The sequence below is a fragment of the Lathamus discolor genome, chromosome 4 (assembly GCF_037157495.1).
Source record: "Lathamus discolor isolate bLatDis1 chromosome 4, bLatDis1.hap1, whole genome shotgun sequence".
NCBI lineage: Eukaryota > Metazoa > Chordata > Aves > Psittaciformes > Psittacidae > Lathamus > Lathamus discolor.
Window position 1 is genome coordinate 13,433,429 of NC_088887.1, and position 17,784 is coordinate 13,451,212.

General features: G+C 39.1%; 1 protein-coding gene across 1 annotated transcript in view; it reads right to left on the minus strand.

Moving 5' to 3' along the window:
- The window catches only part of ROBO1 (roundabout guidance receptor 1), a 306,344-nt gene that overhangs the window by 37,814 nt on the left and 250,746 nt on the right, over positions 1-17,784 (minus strand). Inside the window, exons 13-17 of the mRNA XM_065676377.1 lie at positions 17,601-17,767; positions 13,509-13,630; positions 10,823-11,054; positions 9,481-9,602; positions 5,829-6,000 (exon numbers count right to left, since the gene is read on the minus strand). Coding sequence (XP_065532449.1) covers positions 5,829-6,000; positions 9,481-9,602; positions 10,823-11,054; positions 13,509-13,630; positions 17,601-17,767 — 815 coding nt within the window. The remainder of the gene's footprint in view (positions 1-5,828; positions 6,001-9,480; positions 9,603-10,822; positions 11,055-13,508; positions 13,631-17,600; positions 17,768-17,784) is intronic.

Here is a 17,784-nt window from a genome sequence, read left to right on the forward strand (position 1 = left end):
GTGCACTGCCTTCTCTGAAAGTTCACCAGGCAGACTCATTCTTTTTTTCTAATACACCCTTTGTGCCTTCTGGGTTTATAGATTTCATGCCTGTTTGTGCAAGGTTAAGATGGGTTGCTTCACATTTTATGGAGACAGCCAACTGAAGTTCCACACAAGTGGACAGACGGGCTTAGACGTATAAAGTATGCTGTGACCAATGAATTAAATCTGTCACTCTCTCTGTCTTTTGTCTCTTTGCAGCTGAGGCCATATTAAGATATGAAAACTTGCATCATCAGTCACTTTTTGAAATGAAAGATTTCTGTATTTTTGAACAGCTATACTACCTTGCATATCTGAATAGAGTAAACCAAAAGATATTTGCAGAACCTATGATCCTGAATAAATTTAGAAGACTAATAAATGGTTTTTCTTTAATCCTTTCAATATATGTATTTAAAAAAATAAATTTGGAGGGGGAGGGAATGATGACAAACTCAAAAGCCAGATAAGAATGCTTTTTAAATATGCCAACAATTCAGCCATATAGAAAGATGGTACTTTTCTATATACAAACAGTCAATATATACATTGCTCAGACAATGCATGTCTGAAGATTACAAAATACTGAAGAGTCTCTTTGACCATTTATTCTTCTAATTTTTAAATAAGATTCATCTTCTAGTATTATTTTGCTAGCCATTGCATGCATAAGAACAGCATAATAATGTAGCTGCTTTAAAAAAATCAGGCTTTTGGCACATTGTATTTGGGTGGACTGTTAGAACCTTTTAATTAAATTAACTGGTACATATTTAGACACTTGATGAAGAGAAGTATACATATGTGTTCATGTACAGTCATATAAACAGCATCATAGAAAAGAAGATGGAAGGGCTTTCAAGAGGCCACATTTGACCCTGCTCCTCTTGTAATTAAGAAAAAGAAAGTAAGCTAAATATAAAGCAAAGGGGATTTCCAGAAACATTATCTTGGATGCCTTTCTTTGAGAAGGGCATATTTTCCTTCCATAGTAGTCCTGTGAGATCCTGAATGATCAGTCAGGAAAAAAGCTCTTGAACTAAAAAAAATACTTTTTCTTCATCTCAGGAAATTTCTGGAAGCTTTGACTGAGATATAAACAGTTCATAATCAACAGTCCTGTTCCTGCTTGCACTCCTCAGGGGGACATGCCAAAATAATAAGTGAACATAAACATTCTACAGCAAAGTGCATCTTACTGCCAGAGCAGCAGCCACAGCATTTAATGTACTTGAAAATGCCTCAGAGTTGTTGGAGCAGGCTGATTCCATAACTCCCTGAAACCAGCATATTATCACAGTGACTCATCCCTTTTTCTGCCCCAAGATGAGGGCCCTCTTTTTAATCACAGATAATGTTGCTATGGCTATTGCTTACAAACTATGTGATTTGACTCTCCTGAAGCTCCAAGTTTCAAACTGCAACGCAAACTAATTAGAATTTACATTGAGAAGAACTGAGACCTCTAATTCTCTAATGTTAAATATTCATATAAATAAGAATTATGTAAAACCTAGATTTTAAGTTGTTAAATGTTAAATAAAAGATTAATACACAATTAAGATTAGAATGCCAAAGATAAAAAAAAAAAAAGAGAGCAAATTCAGGTTCACAGGTGTGCAAGCACCCTTAGCTTTGCCCTGTACATGTACAGACTATGGCATAGTACTTTTCCAAATGCGTATCTCATATAGCATATAAAATGTACAAAGAGTAAGTAGGAAGATATAAGTTCTGTTGGCATTGCTAATTCTGGCAATTCAAAACTTGCAAAACACCTGGAATCTGCAACATGATGTCTTGAGTGTTTTCTCACATATATGTTCATGATGCAATATGAAAATTATCTGATAACGCAGGTTAGGAATAAGCTGTTTTGTATCCTTTCAAGTTATATGCATTTCCAAAACTGGAAAAATACCAGTTTTGCGCTTCAATCTTATAACATGCAGTTTGATGAGACAGCACTGAACTGGTTTGTTAGGGTTTACTGCAAGGGAAAATAAAATTGCTTTCTTTGAGTTATTTGCAGGTCACGACAAAAATACCAATAAACCTTACAACTATCACACTAGAAGTACTTGAACGGCTGACAGAGTAATATCCCTGAAGGCACACTAGCTAGTTCACAAATCACATCTCCTAAAGACAAAATTAGAATAAACACACAATGAAACTTTCCTGTGTTTTGTACACTTGAGGCATCCACTGGTTGAATAACACACTCAGCATTTACAATAAACATGCAGACTTCTCTCAATAAATAACTGCACACCATATAGTCCTATGAATAATGTCTTCTAGAGTAACACTAACTGCAGTTGTGGGGCTTCTTTGAGCTGGTATCCTGAACAAAATGTTGCAATGCTCTAATTTCATTGCATATTTGCCAACAAGCATAGGTAAAACTGCCCAAACTATCCTAGTTAGTATCCCATCATTGTATAAAAGGTAGGCTTCAGACCAACAAAAAATAGTTTGTTGTGATAATTCTCACCTTCCTGTATGGAGCATTTTTGTAACCAATGTCCTGAAGTTAAACTTCATGACAAGAAAATCCTATGATGTTATTTTCCACAGCACACTATTATCTGCACACAATACAGTGAGCTGTGGATAGCTCTCATGAAACACGATTTTGTTTTCCTTAACACCAAAGCTCCTGCAGTCTGTCTTATTGTAAAATATCAAGTTTGCCTTTCAAACAAATAGTTTTCCAGTCCTTGGACTTCCACAGAAAGCTTTAAAAGGTCATTCAAAAGATAAGAGAAAAACTCCACCCCTGGCAGTGTTCAAGGCCAGGTTGCAAGGGGCTTTGAGTAACCTGGTCTAGTGGGAGGTGTCCTTGCCCATGGCAGGGGGTGGTGGTGGTGGAACTGGATCTTGAAGTCCTTTCCAACCCAACCCATTCTACGATTCTGTGATTCAGAAGTCCCAAGTGTTCCAAGATGCATGATTTTTCAGTTGAACTCATGATTTTAAACACTAAAAGGTGGTTTCTGAATAACAAGCAAATATATTATTAGCTGGTCCCTCGTGGCACGGGAAGTCTTTGGTACCACGACTCAGTGAGCTGCTTCGCGTCAGCTGAGACACAGAAAATGAAAGAGCTTTGAGCTTACGATTTGTACCTGTCTCTGTAACAGGTTAAGTGAGGTGCGTGCACAAGGTCATTTATCACAGCTCAGCTGATGCATGGGACTGCGATTGCATGCCTCAGCTCTCAGAGAATCCAATGTCTCCTGTCCTCCCCTCTTGCTCTGGAATGGGAAACTTCCTCCTCTCTGTCCTTCCTGGCTGACACTCTGCCCTGGCCTTTCTCACAGTCACAAGCCCGGAAGCACCCTCCACAGCACACAGACTCAAATATTAGGTTGCTGTGCAAAAGCAGGGTACACTGAGCAAAAACCTCTTTTCTTTGAATGCTCCAGAGCCAGCCACAACCTAGTCTCACATTTTTGTAAGAAAAACACATTAAAAGGAGGCAGATGTTTGATTTTAATGAAAAGTTCTTACATAAAAAGTATATCCTGTTTGCACACATGGAATTTTTAATTAGTTAAAAAAAGACTAAACCCAAACCTCATAAAGTTAAGGCCTGTACTATTTTAAATATCACAAAAAGATTTCCTGAAGGAATAGTTGGGGATCAGTGGCAGAAATGCAGAAACTTGGAAGCTGTCCGTGCCAAACACGCAGTTCTTAGAGAACGTAGATAAAGGGAGTTGGGACTCTTTCAAACTGTCTTAAAGTAGCATCCTTCGTCCTCTGTCTTCCCCCTCCCTGGCCTCCGTTCCTTCTCTCTGTAATCATGTAATTTATGGCTGGTGAAAAGTGCCAACTGATGACATCAACAGATTAATTTTCTTTCTTCAGAGGAGCTACCAGAACACTCGAGTGTCTGCTCCACCCCTGCGCCGGGAGCACATCTAAGAACTAAGAATGATTCCTTGCGGGGGCTGTAGGCGAATGTGTAACACAGGGTAGAGTTAGGTAAACTGCAGCCATTCTTCTGCTTTGACGATTTTAGGTTGATCTCTGCTACTAAAGGGAACTCCTTAAATTTCAATACTAATTTTCATCAGCCTCCTGCAGCTGCCAAAAGGACTGCAGCACTGTCTAGGCATTTCTTTGTACTGCTTCTGGTGGCATGGATCTCCACAAGACTCCTGCCTCCAGGTCTTTATCATGTAACAGCCAAATTATGGGATTTTTGCAGAAGTATATGTAGATTTGGCCATGCCGCCTAATTAGAAGCAAGCAGTACAGACTATGAAAGCAAACTCCAATGACAAGGTGATATATGGATTCCCTGAACAGCCTTTGAGGTGTGTGTTTGTTTCATGCTTTCTAACATAGTGCCAGCTAAGGCCAGGAACGCAGAATGCAGGCAGAAAATCTTATCCTGACAGGCTCTTGTTTCTTTCCCACTTATCAAAACCCCAACGTGACTGAATTTCATTACAAAATTCACCTTCATTTAGCATTTCATTTGAGAAAAGGGGGGAAAAAGGAAAAAAATTATTATGAAATCTTAGGCTTTGAGTATCGAGGTTTCCCCATTATTTTACATTCTATAAGCTTCATCAATTTCAAATTTTCAAAATCTAAGCCATATAGAACAACCTTGACTTTGATTACTGTGAGGCATCCCTGCCCATGGCAGGAGAGTTGGAACTACGTGATCTTAAGGTCCTGTTCAACCTTAACTATTCTATGATTTTATGACTGGAAAGCTGGCTGTAGGAAGCGGTGAATGGTATCTGGCTGTAGGAAAGAACAACCCAACAAAAAACTATAGGTTCTTGCATGTATAAATGGAATATTTATACATGCAGTATATACAGCAAAATCCAATTTTGCTGTATAATCTCTATTAATGTAATGAGGAATCATATGCCTGTATAAGGTAAGTAAGTTGAAAATGACCTGCATTTTAATAGCCAAGGAAACATACATGTAATTTTCCAGAGAATATATTAATTTTTAGTGTTATTTTCACATGCAGTAATTACAGGTTTTTAAACAGAAAAAGTGAAATAACAAGGAGGATCTACTAATGGACAGACATGAAGTCCAAAGCAACATGACAAATTTGCTTTCACAGTTATATACTGTAATGATAAGGCACTTTGATGGAGGCATACTGGTAAGGCAACATGTAGCTATACCTAAATCTACTTTAAATAATCTTCAGCTACCCAACAGCAAAGATGCATTTCTCTCAAGCACACCCAAGAGCAATGCCCCTGATCTGCATTTACGACAGAGAGATGTTTGGTGTAAATGAAGTTAGGAGGTCAAGATTGCTATGAATCATCTGTGTAACTTTTTTTCCTGTCTTGGGTTATTTATTAACTTTCTCACATAGCTGGTATTTATTGTGCCTAACTTTAGCATGCTTTTTCGCCTAAATAAAGATGAAACCTAATCAAGACAAATTACATCCCTAAAGCAAATTAAGCCAACACTCAGTAATTCATACTCCCCTACATGTTTTATTACACTAGTCTTAAGTGTGAGAATTCACTTTGAGAAATCAGTAACCAAAAAGCAGCACTGCTGAACTGGGAGATCAAAAAAAAAAACTTGTGTTGTTAAAAAAACTTGTGTTGTTATAATCCCAGCTTTAGAATACAGTTCTATAGCAAGTTTAAGAACAGAAATGTCAAAACCTGCTATTCCAAAGATCAAGTAACACTATCTATTTCACTTGTCTTGAAAGTATTTCTGGTGCCATAAAAGACAAAAGCAAACAAACAAAAATCACTGAAACCAACAGGTAGGATTACCAGCATGCTTACCTAATTGGATAAACTGTGGATCACTTTTCACTCCAGGTCCAGCCCCAGTACTTGCTGCCACTTCCACGCTGTATCGAATACCAGGAACTAGGGAGGGGATGACTACAGAAAAGGTAGAACCATCTACCGTCTTGTTTATATGGTATCGACTTTCATTGCCAAGACACCAAACCTGCAGGAAGTAAGCATATGATATTTGTAAATGCTCAGAAACTAACACCAAGGGGTAAGTAGAAGGAAGGACGACACATCTTATCTGCTGGATACAGAAATTTAGATTTTGTCACCAACTCTGCAGTCGTGGATTGCTGTCCTAGGCATGGTATGAATACTGAAAAGATACTTGTTTCAAAGAGCAGCTCCAGCTATTAAAGTTATCTGATGGGTTTATTGTAATTCATTTACAGTTCAGCCAGTGACATCAGTGCTAATAAAATTAAAAACATTAGTAACTCCGAACAAATAAGGGAAGTCAAGAATTGCTCACATAAACAACAAAGAGCATTCCGTTAAATGAATTTGCAATTCTCTTGTTCAGCAATTGTTCATCAAGAAATGCCTTCTTCGCTCAAGTGCAAGGGCAAGTCTGTCATCACACAATGTCACAAGAGAACTGATGTCATGCTGGAATCCAAACATCTTTTTGTAAAAGAAAAGGCAGCAAGAGGCTGCGATTGAGTAATATGCCACCTTCTATTGACAGACAGCAGCATGATATCAGATCTCATTTTTAGTTGAGATCAGAACACAGGTCTAATGACTTTAATTCACCACTTTATAAATTACATCAGTGAGATTAAATGATTGGGAAAAAAATATGATAAGGTATTTTCACCTCTTTAGGCCTGCGCTATTAATGTGGCAAATGCTTGTAAGAGTACGGTTGAACTCCCAACTGCTGTTGAAAGAGAAGTAGCAGCTAATTTAGATCTGCTACAAAATTAAGGAAGCTGTGTTGATTTCTTCTTTACTCCCTTTCCACAAATGCATTATTGTACAATGAATATTTAGCCAGAAAGTTAAATTAAATTCAGTACTTCATCTGTAAAGAAGCAAACTTTCCTGAGAACGGCAGCATTTCTGAACCTGTGTTGACACAGGGAGGAAGATTTTGTTTTTGACATATGGAGCTCCTAGAAGATTTAGTAAGCAGATAGCTGCTCTTAATCCCTCATGTAATTCTGCTGCTGTGGAGACTGCCAAGTGAGTAAGCTAGAGTTACACATATAGAGCAATTGCTAGGGCCCTTTCTGTACAGCACTTTCCCCCTGAACACCAGGGAATTTTATTCCACCTTCAGGACATTCCAAGACCCTTTTTCCTTTTTCCAAAGATTTAAACTGGGCTAGTGGGACACTGAGGATCTGAAATGGATTTTAAGCTTCTTAGAAACAGAAACCCAACACAGCATATACGTAACTGCTGCTGCAGAGCAGGTCAGAACGCACAAAGATAGTATCATTTTTTATGTTCTGATACTATGGAGAGACTGTTTTAGTCAGTAGTAGTATAATTATTAGTAATATTGCTCTTAAGTCCATGAAAATCCTTTTATGTAAATAAGAACTCAATAAAGTGCAGAACAAAAGATTTAAATCTGTATTTTGACTTACATCATTTTCACAGAAATTGTAACTGTCACCATGTACAATGGTTTTAGGTGCAAACAATCAAAGCAATTTATTATGCACTTGTAACTATGCACTACTTAATTCATAAAACTGTTTTCTTCTTAGGCCCTCAAACATGTAAAGAAATTCAGAAAACAAGAATGTTAGGTTAAACATCAGGTTGTTCAGTACTTGCTATACTGTATTTGATTGTACTTATAAATAGGCAGCCGAGAACAAACTTTTAGAATAACATGAAGAAAGGAGGAATCCGCATTGTAATAGACACATAAGTGAAGAAAGAATTGTATAACAAGGGAATTTCTAACCATGCTATGGAAGGAAGGAATGACTTCGGCTGTGATTTGAACTTCTAGCTTTTTGTATGTGCTACTGACACTTCAGTTAAGATGCTACCCTACTTCCTACTTATTTTATCCTTTAAATAAAGTAGGTACATCTTGCCTTATATTTGCGTTGCTGAGAAAACAAAGAATTCCCCACGCATATGTACCTTTTTTTCCTGGGAGAAAACATAGCAGATCAAAAAATGAAGAGGAAGAAAAAAAGAGAAGGTTTTACAAGACTTCTATTTGGATTACCTTGTTATAATTTATAATCTTAAATCATTGGTTCTGCATTTATTTAGTTTCTAGACAAAAATATTAATTTCAGATAGTAACTTAAATAGCAGCTACACGCATATTCAATGCGTCTGTTTTCTGTCCACGATGAAAAGCACAAAGGAAAATAATGGCATTTACACAATAAATGTAGATGTGAAATGTGCCAGTGTGCCATCTACTGCTACACTAGCACTATAAGACACTTGCTCCTAATACCTGATAGCCTATTGCCTCTGAGTGCTATGAGGTATGTTAGGTATTATATCCACATGAAATTCCTGACTTTTAGTGTTTTGTCCTTACAACCTTAACATTCCTCTGATGCAGTTTCTTGATGGAAATAATTCCATCTCTTCAGCTCAAGGTCTGTCTTTAGATAAAATAACTTCACAAGTATTTTTTTTTCCAACTACATTATATATCTGAAACTAAGACATAAACTGATTTTTTTACCAGTTGACAGGTTTTAAAGGCACTTTATTATTCTAAATTGACCATGAAGCTTAGCGATCTCTTCCCTTTCCCATTTCTACTGAGGAAAAAGAAAACCAACCAGAATGAGAAGCAGAATGAGTTTTGATGGCTGGGAATATACGTCTATAGCCCAGTGTCTTGACCTGAAAAATAGCTAAGACATTCTCATTTGAAAGATTTTCTCAGTAATGCACATTTGCAGGAGACTGAAACCTCTCCGTAGCTATAAAGCTTACTTGATTTCCACACGTAGACACCTAAAATGCCTGTAGCTTGCTCAGAAATAATTATCCTTATTTACTTTGCTATGCAAACTCTTGCAAAACAATTTGAACTGAAAAGAAATACAGTTTATGACACTAAACAAACATCAAATATAAGAATTTATAATGTACTTAAAATTTGTTAAAAATTAAATAACATAATGAGCACTGTGTTTGTGTGAAACAAGAGAAAAATTTCTATACACTAAATGCATTTATTATTACACAAGCACATTCTTTACTTGAAAGTTTTCCATTTATTTTAACTACCCAGTTACACATAATTTAACTCAGATCTTAACACTGTTAATTATTATCCCTGAGTTTTTCAACTCATTAAGCCTGTTTATATTTACTACTTTGGCCAATGTCTTTGGGTCACAAAACGGTTCTCAAACAGGTACAGTTCCCTCTCTACTTGTGTGTGCATTTCTCAAGTTATAATGAAAGCAAGAAGGTAGTTGTTTTAATTAAGAGGGCTGACCCTTTGATTTGATTTATGGACGCTGTTTTAATTGCTTTCTATCAGTCAGAATTACTAACTATGAAGTTTGAGTCAATTTTCTATCTCATTTGCTTTGACTAACCAGTAGATGGAGCCAAGCATCCACGAACAAAACAACCTGTCACTACCTGGCCAATAGCCCCCATCGCAGGGGTTCAAGGCATGCCACAGTACCTTATATTCTTGAACCATCCCGTTCTGGTTGTCCTCTGGGGGTGGCTGCCAGGTGACCACAATTGCCGTCCCATTCCCATCATTCTTAGTTACTGAAACACTCTGAGGCGGAGCGCTAGGAGCTGTTTGGAAAGGAGTGAAGGTAAGTTCATTACATACACAAGTGGGTTTCTGTAACAGTAAGATGGCTTCTGGGCTACATAAATGCATTCTTTAATGCTCCAACCCCCTTACTGAGGGCAGTTGTTGCCCACTGCCCACAAGACAAAATGACACAGAAGGAAAGCAATGTGAAACTGTTACCAGGCTCCCGAGTCCTGCTGCAGTCTTGCTGTACAGGACATGGTAAGTCACGCTCATCAACCAGACTCTCTAAACTCAGGTACCCGTTACCTAGATGTTGCAGTCCCGAGCACTGAATTCCTCACTGGTCTCAAATCATCTAACTCAGGATCAATAGTTCTGAAAACTAAACTCTATAAATTGATCCCAATAGAAAGATAGCCTTCAGTTCCTCTACTGTGTGAACAATAAAAACCTCATTAAAATCAGGATGGAATGTGTTAACACATCTATAATAATAACTCATGTTTTGAATTTTAAATAGTCATTTAAAATGTGGACGCTTAGCTGATGCTTAGGATGAATACAGTTAAGCACACCTCTTGAACCACCTGCAGCAATAAAAGAGAGGTACATGGCATTTATACTGGGGAGGGAAGAATGCAGGGGAAAGGCTGCACATACCAAAAGGCACTGGCCATTTTGCCTAAGCAACAACAACATGAAGAGCTGCATGAATCTTCTCTTTTTAGTACATGTATGAGATGGAAATACATAATTTAGTCCACTCTATATGTTGCCCTCATTCATCTTTTCATTTTGTCTTACTGATTGATCCAGATATAAAAGCCTTCTAAAAATGTGGTTTCCATTCCCTCAGCTATAGTGCTTTGATGATTTCTGTGGTGTCTGCTATCTACTCAAGATAGTGATTAGCAAGTGCTTGAATCTGACAGAAGTCACTTGTGCCCAGACCATGAACTCAGCAGGGAAGAGTGCACACTGCAGTGAAGATAAAAAGCACATTTCTCATTGTGTGCTGGAGAGGATTTTTGCACATCCCTCTCTCTCTGTCTCGTGTGCGTGGTTCTGAATATTTACTTCTGTGTCACCAAACAATTCACATAATGATCAGTCCGACACAGCCTCCTCTGCTGCAGATTACTGTTCTCAAACAGCATGCACTTCAAACAAAATCAAACAACGAACATATCAGAGGGAAGCGAGCCAGACTACTACTTCAAAAAGGAAAGATGAAGACAGTCTGGCTCCCACTTGCCTTCTTCCAGGGTCTTTGCAAATTTCACTTCGCTATCTGCTCCCTGAAACTCATTAAAAAAAGGGCGGGCCTTGATTTCGTAGTTTACACCTTTCTTCAGCTCGGGAATGATAACACTGTTTTTGGTTGGAGTCTTCACTTCAAAGATTAACCACTCTGACTCTCCATAGGATGCTGATGTAGGCCGGTAGAGAATTTTATAGCCTTGGATATACTGGGATTGCTGGTCCACCTGGTGAGACAGTAGAACACACAACATAACCTTCAACAAAACTCAACCAGAATGATGTCTGTGACACTACGCACAGCCCTTGGACTATGCTTTTTATTTGAAGTAAACAACACTGTCAAAGCGGATAAAGACTCCTTGCATTACAGCAAATTACAGGCCTGATTCACAAGTGCATTAATCTGTTTGATGCTGGTAGAACTGCGCTGGTTCCTGTGGATTTATGAAGGCATTAAAGGGGGATAATGGAGTTGTATAATATGCCCCAGCTCTGTGAAATGAACAACCTTTGCATGCGTGGAGTGATGGAGTTCAGCACAGGCCAGGTTTCTGCCCACCCAAATCTGCCCAGCAGGGCAGGGGGCACATAGGGGTAGGTGGGAGGGCGAGGGCAGGGGATCTACAGCTCCACGACTCAGGGTATTGAACACAGAGATCAAAGGGAGAGCCTGCCAACTCTCCGGAGGTGTGGAAGCCTCACAGAATCCATGCAATGAGCACTGCTTCCTGCCCACTTCCTTCTGGAGAAATCAAAGTGAAAGGGCAGCCAGCTGGCACTATCTCCATTGCTGTGATTAGGCTGGGCTCTTTCAGAGGGCTGATTTGTCCAAGCACTTCCTCTGTGTCCACCCGCTCGGCAGGAGGCTCCTCTGCTGGAGGGAATGGGCTGTTTTGAGAGGGCTCTGAAAAGGCTCGTAAAACTCAGCATGGCAACACAGATGAGACTTGGAAAGCAGATCAAAATGATACTCAGTGGTCCTGAGTGCTGCACAGGTCGAGGGAATTTTACATCACGTCTGGAGAAAGATATCTTAATGTAAACAAGGGTGGGACTCATTGTTTGGCTATAGCTGAAAGAGAAACCTATCTTACAGAAGTGAATTCTCACGGAGCATTCACTGTCTTTTAACTACCATTTTCAGTGTCTGATGAGTAAGAAAGTCCAGTAATAACAACAAAATCTTTAAGAGTGGATCAGATTTTCTCTATTTTCAAAAATCTCATATAATGACACATAAAACTGTTTGCTTGCTTGCACTTTTGCTCCAAAAAAGCAACACGTTCCATTTTTAATAATCACATAAAGAATGCGTGTGTTAGCTGAAACTGAGGTAATGCTTATTTTTGAAACTGCAGAGAAGCCACAGGCCACCCAAGAGACTGACAAAAACTGCCTGTCTGGAAACGGTTGCTCTGTAAGGAAAGGTCAAGCGAAATTGTGCTAGGAACCTTAAAGATGTTTTAACAGAATTAGTTAAACCAGGAGATCGCCTGCTGCACGTGGCCGTGCTGCAGGTGACAGTGTAATTACCATGCAACACAGCACACATTAGCTGCACTTTTGCAGCACCCAGGAGCCCTGGTCATGAACCAGGACTCTGTAGGGGTACGGCTCTTCTACAAAGTCGAAGTGCCTTTTGTTCCTGTTTAAAACTCTGCCATGGCACAGCAGGGGCTACACTCTGTGCTCTCCTCAATTGCTCCTGCCAATGTACTGACAGGTTCAAATGGAAATCCTAAAAAGACCTCACAGCTCACTCCCTTTGGATTTATTTCCACACCTGGTATAATTATTCTCCACTTTTTCTTCATTCTGCATCCTATTTCAAAACCGCTCTTCTTTGAATCACATTTTCTGATTTCATTGCTTGGTACTTGCAGTTTCCCCGTGTTGTTCTGACTCTTAATTTCTATCTCTTGATTGCCAAATGTCTCCCTCAGTAAGCCATTTCTAATCCTTGCCTTCCTGAGACCTTAGCTTGTAAGCCTACTTGCATCTCTTTCATGTATGTCCCCATTCCCCTTACTCCCGGACTCCTACAGGATGGTTTCCTTACTCCCTCATTTCCTCTGCTGTATCATCCACGTGGCCAACTTCCTGCTTCCTCCCACCAGAGCAATGTCAACACAGCATCTGAAAACCATCTGACCTTTTTGTCTCTTCTCTCTGCACTGTATGTACTTATAGCACTGTGGGAAAGGACAGGTTAAGATGAGGCTATATGGGTTTGGGAGTGTTTCTCAGTATGGATGTAGGGTGAAGATAAGACTTTCAAAGAGAATAATGCAGTATTTCTCTCCACTGGTGACTGACAGATGTGGAAATGCCCATGCTATCTCATTAGGGGAGTGATACACTTCCTACTGAAAGCAGTGCAAAAGCTTCAAATTATATGACTTTGAAGGCTTTGATCAGTCCTTTAGCTTCCAGAGGACAACTCTGAAACTCCCACCATACTGTAAACAGCACTCTCTATGGAGACAAGAAATGGTGAAAATGGAGCAACATTTAGTAAAGCAGGAAAGCAAAGCCAAAGCAGCACTCATTCCAGAGAAAAACATTTCATTTGCAAGCATACAAACTACATGGCTTCTTAAAGTGTGGCTCCACTGCAGTCAAACAGTAGATTCAGCAGTGTACATATGACCACCTCCATGATACAGATTTATACTTACCGTCCAATGAACTTCAATTGAGGATGAAGAAAGGATAGTAGGGTTGTGCAGATGTAGTACCACATCACCTAGTTCTCTCTGGACCTGCTTGTGATCCACACCTTGACTTGTTGGTGGAACATCTGTAATAATTTAAGATTCCATTTCCACAAGTATATATATGATTGTTAAAAGAAGCATATGTAATTACAAACAAATATATCATAAAGTATGTGACACCACCAATAAAGATTACCCTAAGTACTTTCGAACTATGTAAGAAAAAACTACATGGAGTATTTTCCTGAGCAAATCACCAATGTTTAGGTAGTAGCACTGCCTTCAACAGAGATTAACAGGAGGGAAATGCTGCATAAAAAGAAAAACCACACTCGAGGATGTCTTTGGTAAGTAACTGCAGCAGCATTTCTTCATTCTTTCCTGTTGGGAGGAGAAAAAACACTACAGATTTCAAGAGACCCGGAAACCTACAAAGAATGGCAAAAGCAGAAGGTGTATTTTCAGATAACTTCATGGGGAAACTTACTGCTTGTAATCACAAAATAAATGTAAAAACTGAAGAAAAGACAAATGAGTTATGTGGATGCAGCTTCTCTGATGGCAAGTGTCTTCTGTAAACAGCAGGCAGAGCACAGCTGAGTGCTGTCTGGCTCTTCTGACATTTGGTCTATCTTACAGCTAAAAGAATTGTTCATATGCATTAAGGGACAAATCCCTCTCAAAATACACAATGGCGCAATGGAAACACATATTTTCTGCATGCAGAACCCTTGAAAAAATATATTTAACTGAAACAGAATGACTGTCAGACATGTATAAAATTTACAGGCAATCAGTAACAGGTTGTCTAAAATATACATGTACTATGGACAGCACAGTAACATGGTTTCTGTATTGATTACATATCTCTCTCTGATCATTTTAAACAAATAACATGCTGACAAAAAAGATCACAGCCTTAGAAATTCATGAAAAGTACTTATAGTGATGTCTCCCTCTACTTTTTATTTTCCTTTCCTTTTTTCTTTCTTTCCCTTTCCTCTTTCCTTTCCTTTCCTTTTTCCTTTTCTCTTCCCTTTTCCTTTTCCCTTCCCTTTCCTTCCTGAAGACCTTGGAAATTTCCATGCCTGTGTGCTTACAAGTGCCAAAGAGAGACTACACAGAATTTGCGCATATATTTATGTACAACTAGCTACAACTACAGTAATACATCACTGTAGGTGTGCAGACTGTCTTGAAAGCTGAGATTTGGATAGCGTGGTTGATGCTGATATAGAAGACACTTAATGCAAGTACAAGAGTTGCAAAGCTGTTGCTTTTTGCCAAGTGGTCACATTCTCAGTTCATCAGCTATCAGTCTTTAAATAATAATAAAACCAATGCTAAGAGGCATTAGGACAAGGCATGAATACATGGGGTTTTTTTTTCAAGAAATACAGTTCCCATTTGGGAATACAAAGCCTATGTCACTTTGAACTTCTATCATATAGTTTCCTAAACATATTTACAAGAAGATGGGATTCTTACAAGTTAAAGAAGGAAACTGAGGTTAGGATGCAGCCAGTGCATGACAAACCCGGATTCTTAGCAAAGAACGTTGACAACAAAGTGGCAAAACCAGAGCACTCTTCACTGCTGTATCCACATGTTGTATGTTCTGCCAAACAGTGCATTTATCAGAGTATTTCCCTCTCTTCAAAGTCTGAAAGCATGAAAGACACAAACTTCTGTTTGGAGAGTTGCCTAAATATCACCCTGATTAGAATATAAGAGGAAAGTCAGTGGAATAATTAGTTCTGTCTTTGCCGGTCATAAAAGATGAGTCACCAACAATATGAATCAAACTATTAACAGGCTCAGCCATTTGCACATCTGTCCTATACAGCAATACCTGTGCTTTCTTGTTTTGGAGTCAGGCTTCCAGGACAGTGACTGTCAGTGAGAACACCTAAGCATGTTGGTTTTAATGTTACTAATATATAAAGTGTCAAGATGAAGGTAGGTTAGGTTCCTGGTCTGGACATGCATTTAGGAAAAGACTATACCGCCTTCTAGACAAAAATAAACTGGGAAAGTTTTGAACTTAGCTAGACCACAACTTACACGAAACTGAAATGGCATTGGAAGAAGAGTGGAACTGACGCTCTAAAGAACTTGACACTTGATTCTATTTCTTACTTGATGAAAATTTTATCTATTGGTTGTTATTTTCACTCAGGCTTTGTGTGGTTCTCATGTCTTCAGCAGTACTAGATGCCCAGAGGACAGCGAAGCTTTTCCATGCTATTATAAACCATTCAGTTTTGCTGAGAGAACAGAATGTTGCCTCATTCCTCACCCACTGTTTATCAGTCCGGTCAGTGATCAGTTCAGCAGAGACATTCAGACCTAATACCTCATCTGATATCCAGGAATGAAACTACACTGCGTGAAAAATGGACTTGTGCAGAACACTGCAGCTTGCCCACATAATAACATGTGTTGCCCTATTCCCAGGATCACAGAAATCATGGCATCATAGAATCACAGAATGATTCAGGTTGGAAGGGACCTTAAAAACTCATCCAGTTCTGCCCCCCTGCCATGGACAGAGACACTTTCCACTAGACCAGGTAGCTCCAAGCCCTGATCAATCTGGCCTTGAACACTGCCACGAATGGGGCAGCCACAGCTTCTCTGGACAACCTGTGCCAGTGCCTCACCACCCTCACAGGGAAGAATTTCTTCATAATATCTAATCTAAATCTCCCCTCTATCAGCTTGAAGTCGTTCCCTCTTTGTCCTGTCACTACAAACCCTTAAAGGGTTACTATCTCTCCTCGGAAACAGACTTAGGAACCTGTGCAATGCTTACCACTAGGAAATGTTGCCCAAGGCTCTGTCCAACCTGGTCTTGAACACTGCCAGGGATGGAGCATTTACCACTTCTTTGTGAAACCCGTGCCAGTGCCTCACCACCCTCACAGTAAAGAACTTCTTCCTTCATGACTCTGCTGTCTTTATAAATCCACTGAAATAGTCACCCATCAGGAGAAATGCATACTGAAGGACAGCAGTGTGAAACTGTTCGCTCCCCAGGGGAGATGAGAAAGACTTGTTTTCAGACCAACTTCAGGAAAAATGAAAGTCACCAAAGGAAAATGCCTTGTTTCCTTTCAGGAACTTCCTTTCAAAAACAAACACGTACTTACTTATGCAAACAAAGAAACAAACACACAACACAGGCACTCTTAATAGGCCAATGGGTCAACTTCTGCAGTAAGTAGAAAAATCAGGAGAAAAAAAGAAATATTATCTATAGCACTTTTAGTTTGAAGAAGTATGTCCAGTTATTCCCTTCTTAAGAATCTAAGTATTTCTCCTGGAAAAACACAGGCTGTGAAGTTGCAATGCATGATTCCTTATACACCATCATAAGTGTCATTTATTTGCTACAGTGAACACAAAGTTATTTTACATTTTACATAGCTGGATTCAGTCCATGGCTGGACTTCAGTCATAGATGGAGTCAGTGGATGACTACTTCATCCATTCCTACCCAGCCTTTGTCTTCCACTTGGCTATCTGTAAGCACTCTCTCTTCTCCACTGTTTTATTTTCAACAGTTGTACTATTGAAATACTTTTAATACATTGCCAAAACCTCTTTTTTGCTGGCTTACAATGCACAACTCCTTCCAATTTTAAACTTCTCTCTTTCCTAATGCAGCAAAAATCAACTCAGATTAAATGGTGTTTCTCTGTCAGTCTTAAGCCTGATTCACTGGACACACTAATTTTTCCACAGAATTTGATGATTTGTGTGATAACTTAAAAAGTCAGAGATTATTTTTGCTGCTAACAAGAGCTATTGTACAAGATTGTAATTATCTTTGCTAAGAGATACTAAGGTTCCCTTAGGCAATGCAAATATGCTAAGCAGCTTTCAGAGTCTATGTTATAGAGAAATACAAGTTTAAACACTGTATTTTACCATCTAGTGTACATCATAGCCAGACAATTGAAAGATACCAGAATTCCTGCATCTGGTATTTCTTGGTCAACTTGTGACAGTCACTGTGGACACCTAAAATGTTCAGCATCAAAAGCTTACCTTGAGTTTTCACTGGTTCAGATATTTGGCTTGGGTCACTTAGTCCATATGCATTAGCTGCCCTCACAAGGAATAGGTAAATTGCATTAGGTTTTAGCCCTTTAACTGCAAAACTCTCTGTTTTCACATTTTCAGCTACAGTTTGCCAGCTGCTACCAGATGCATGGCTAAGGATAAAACACAC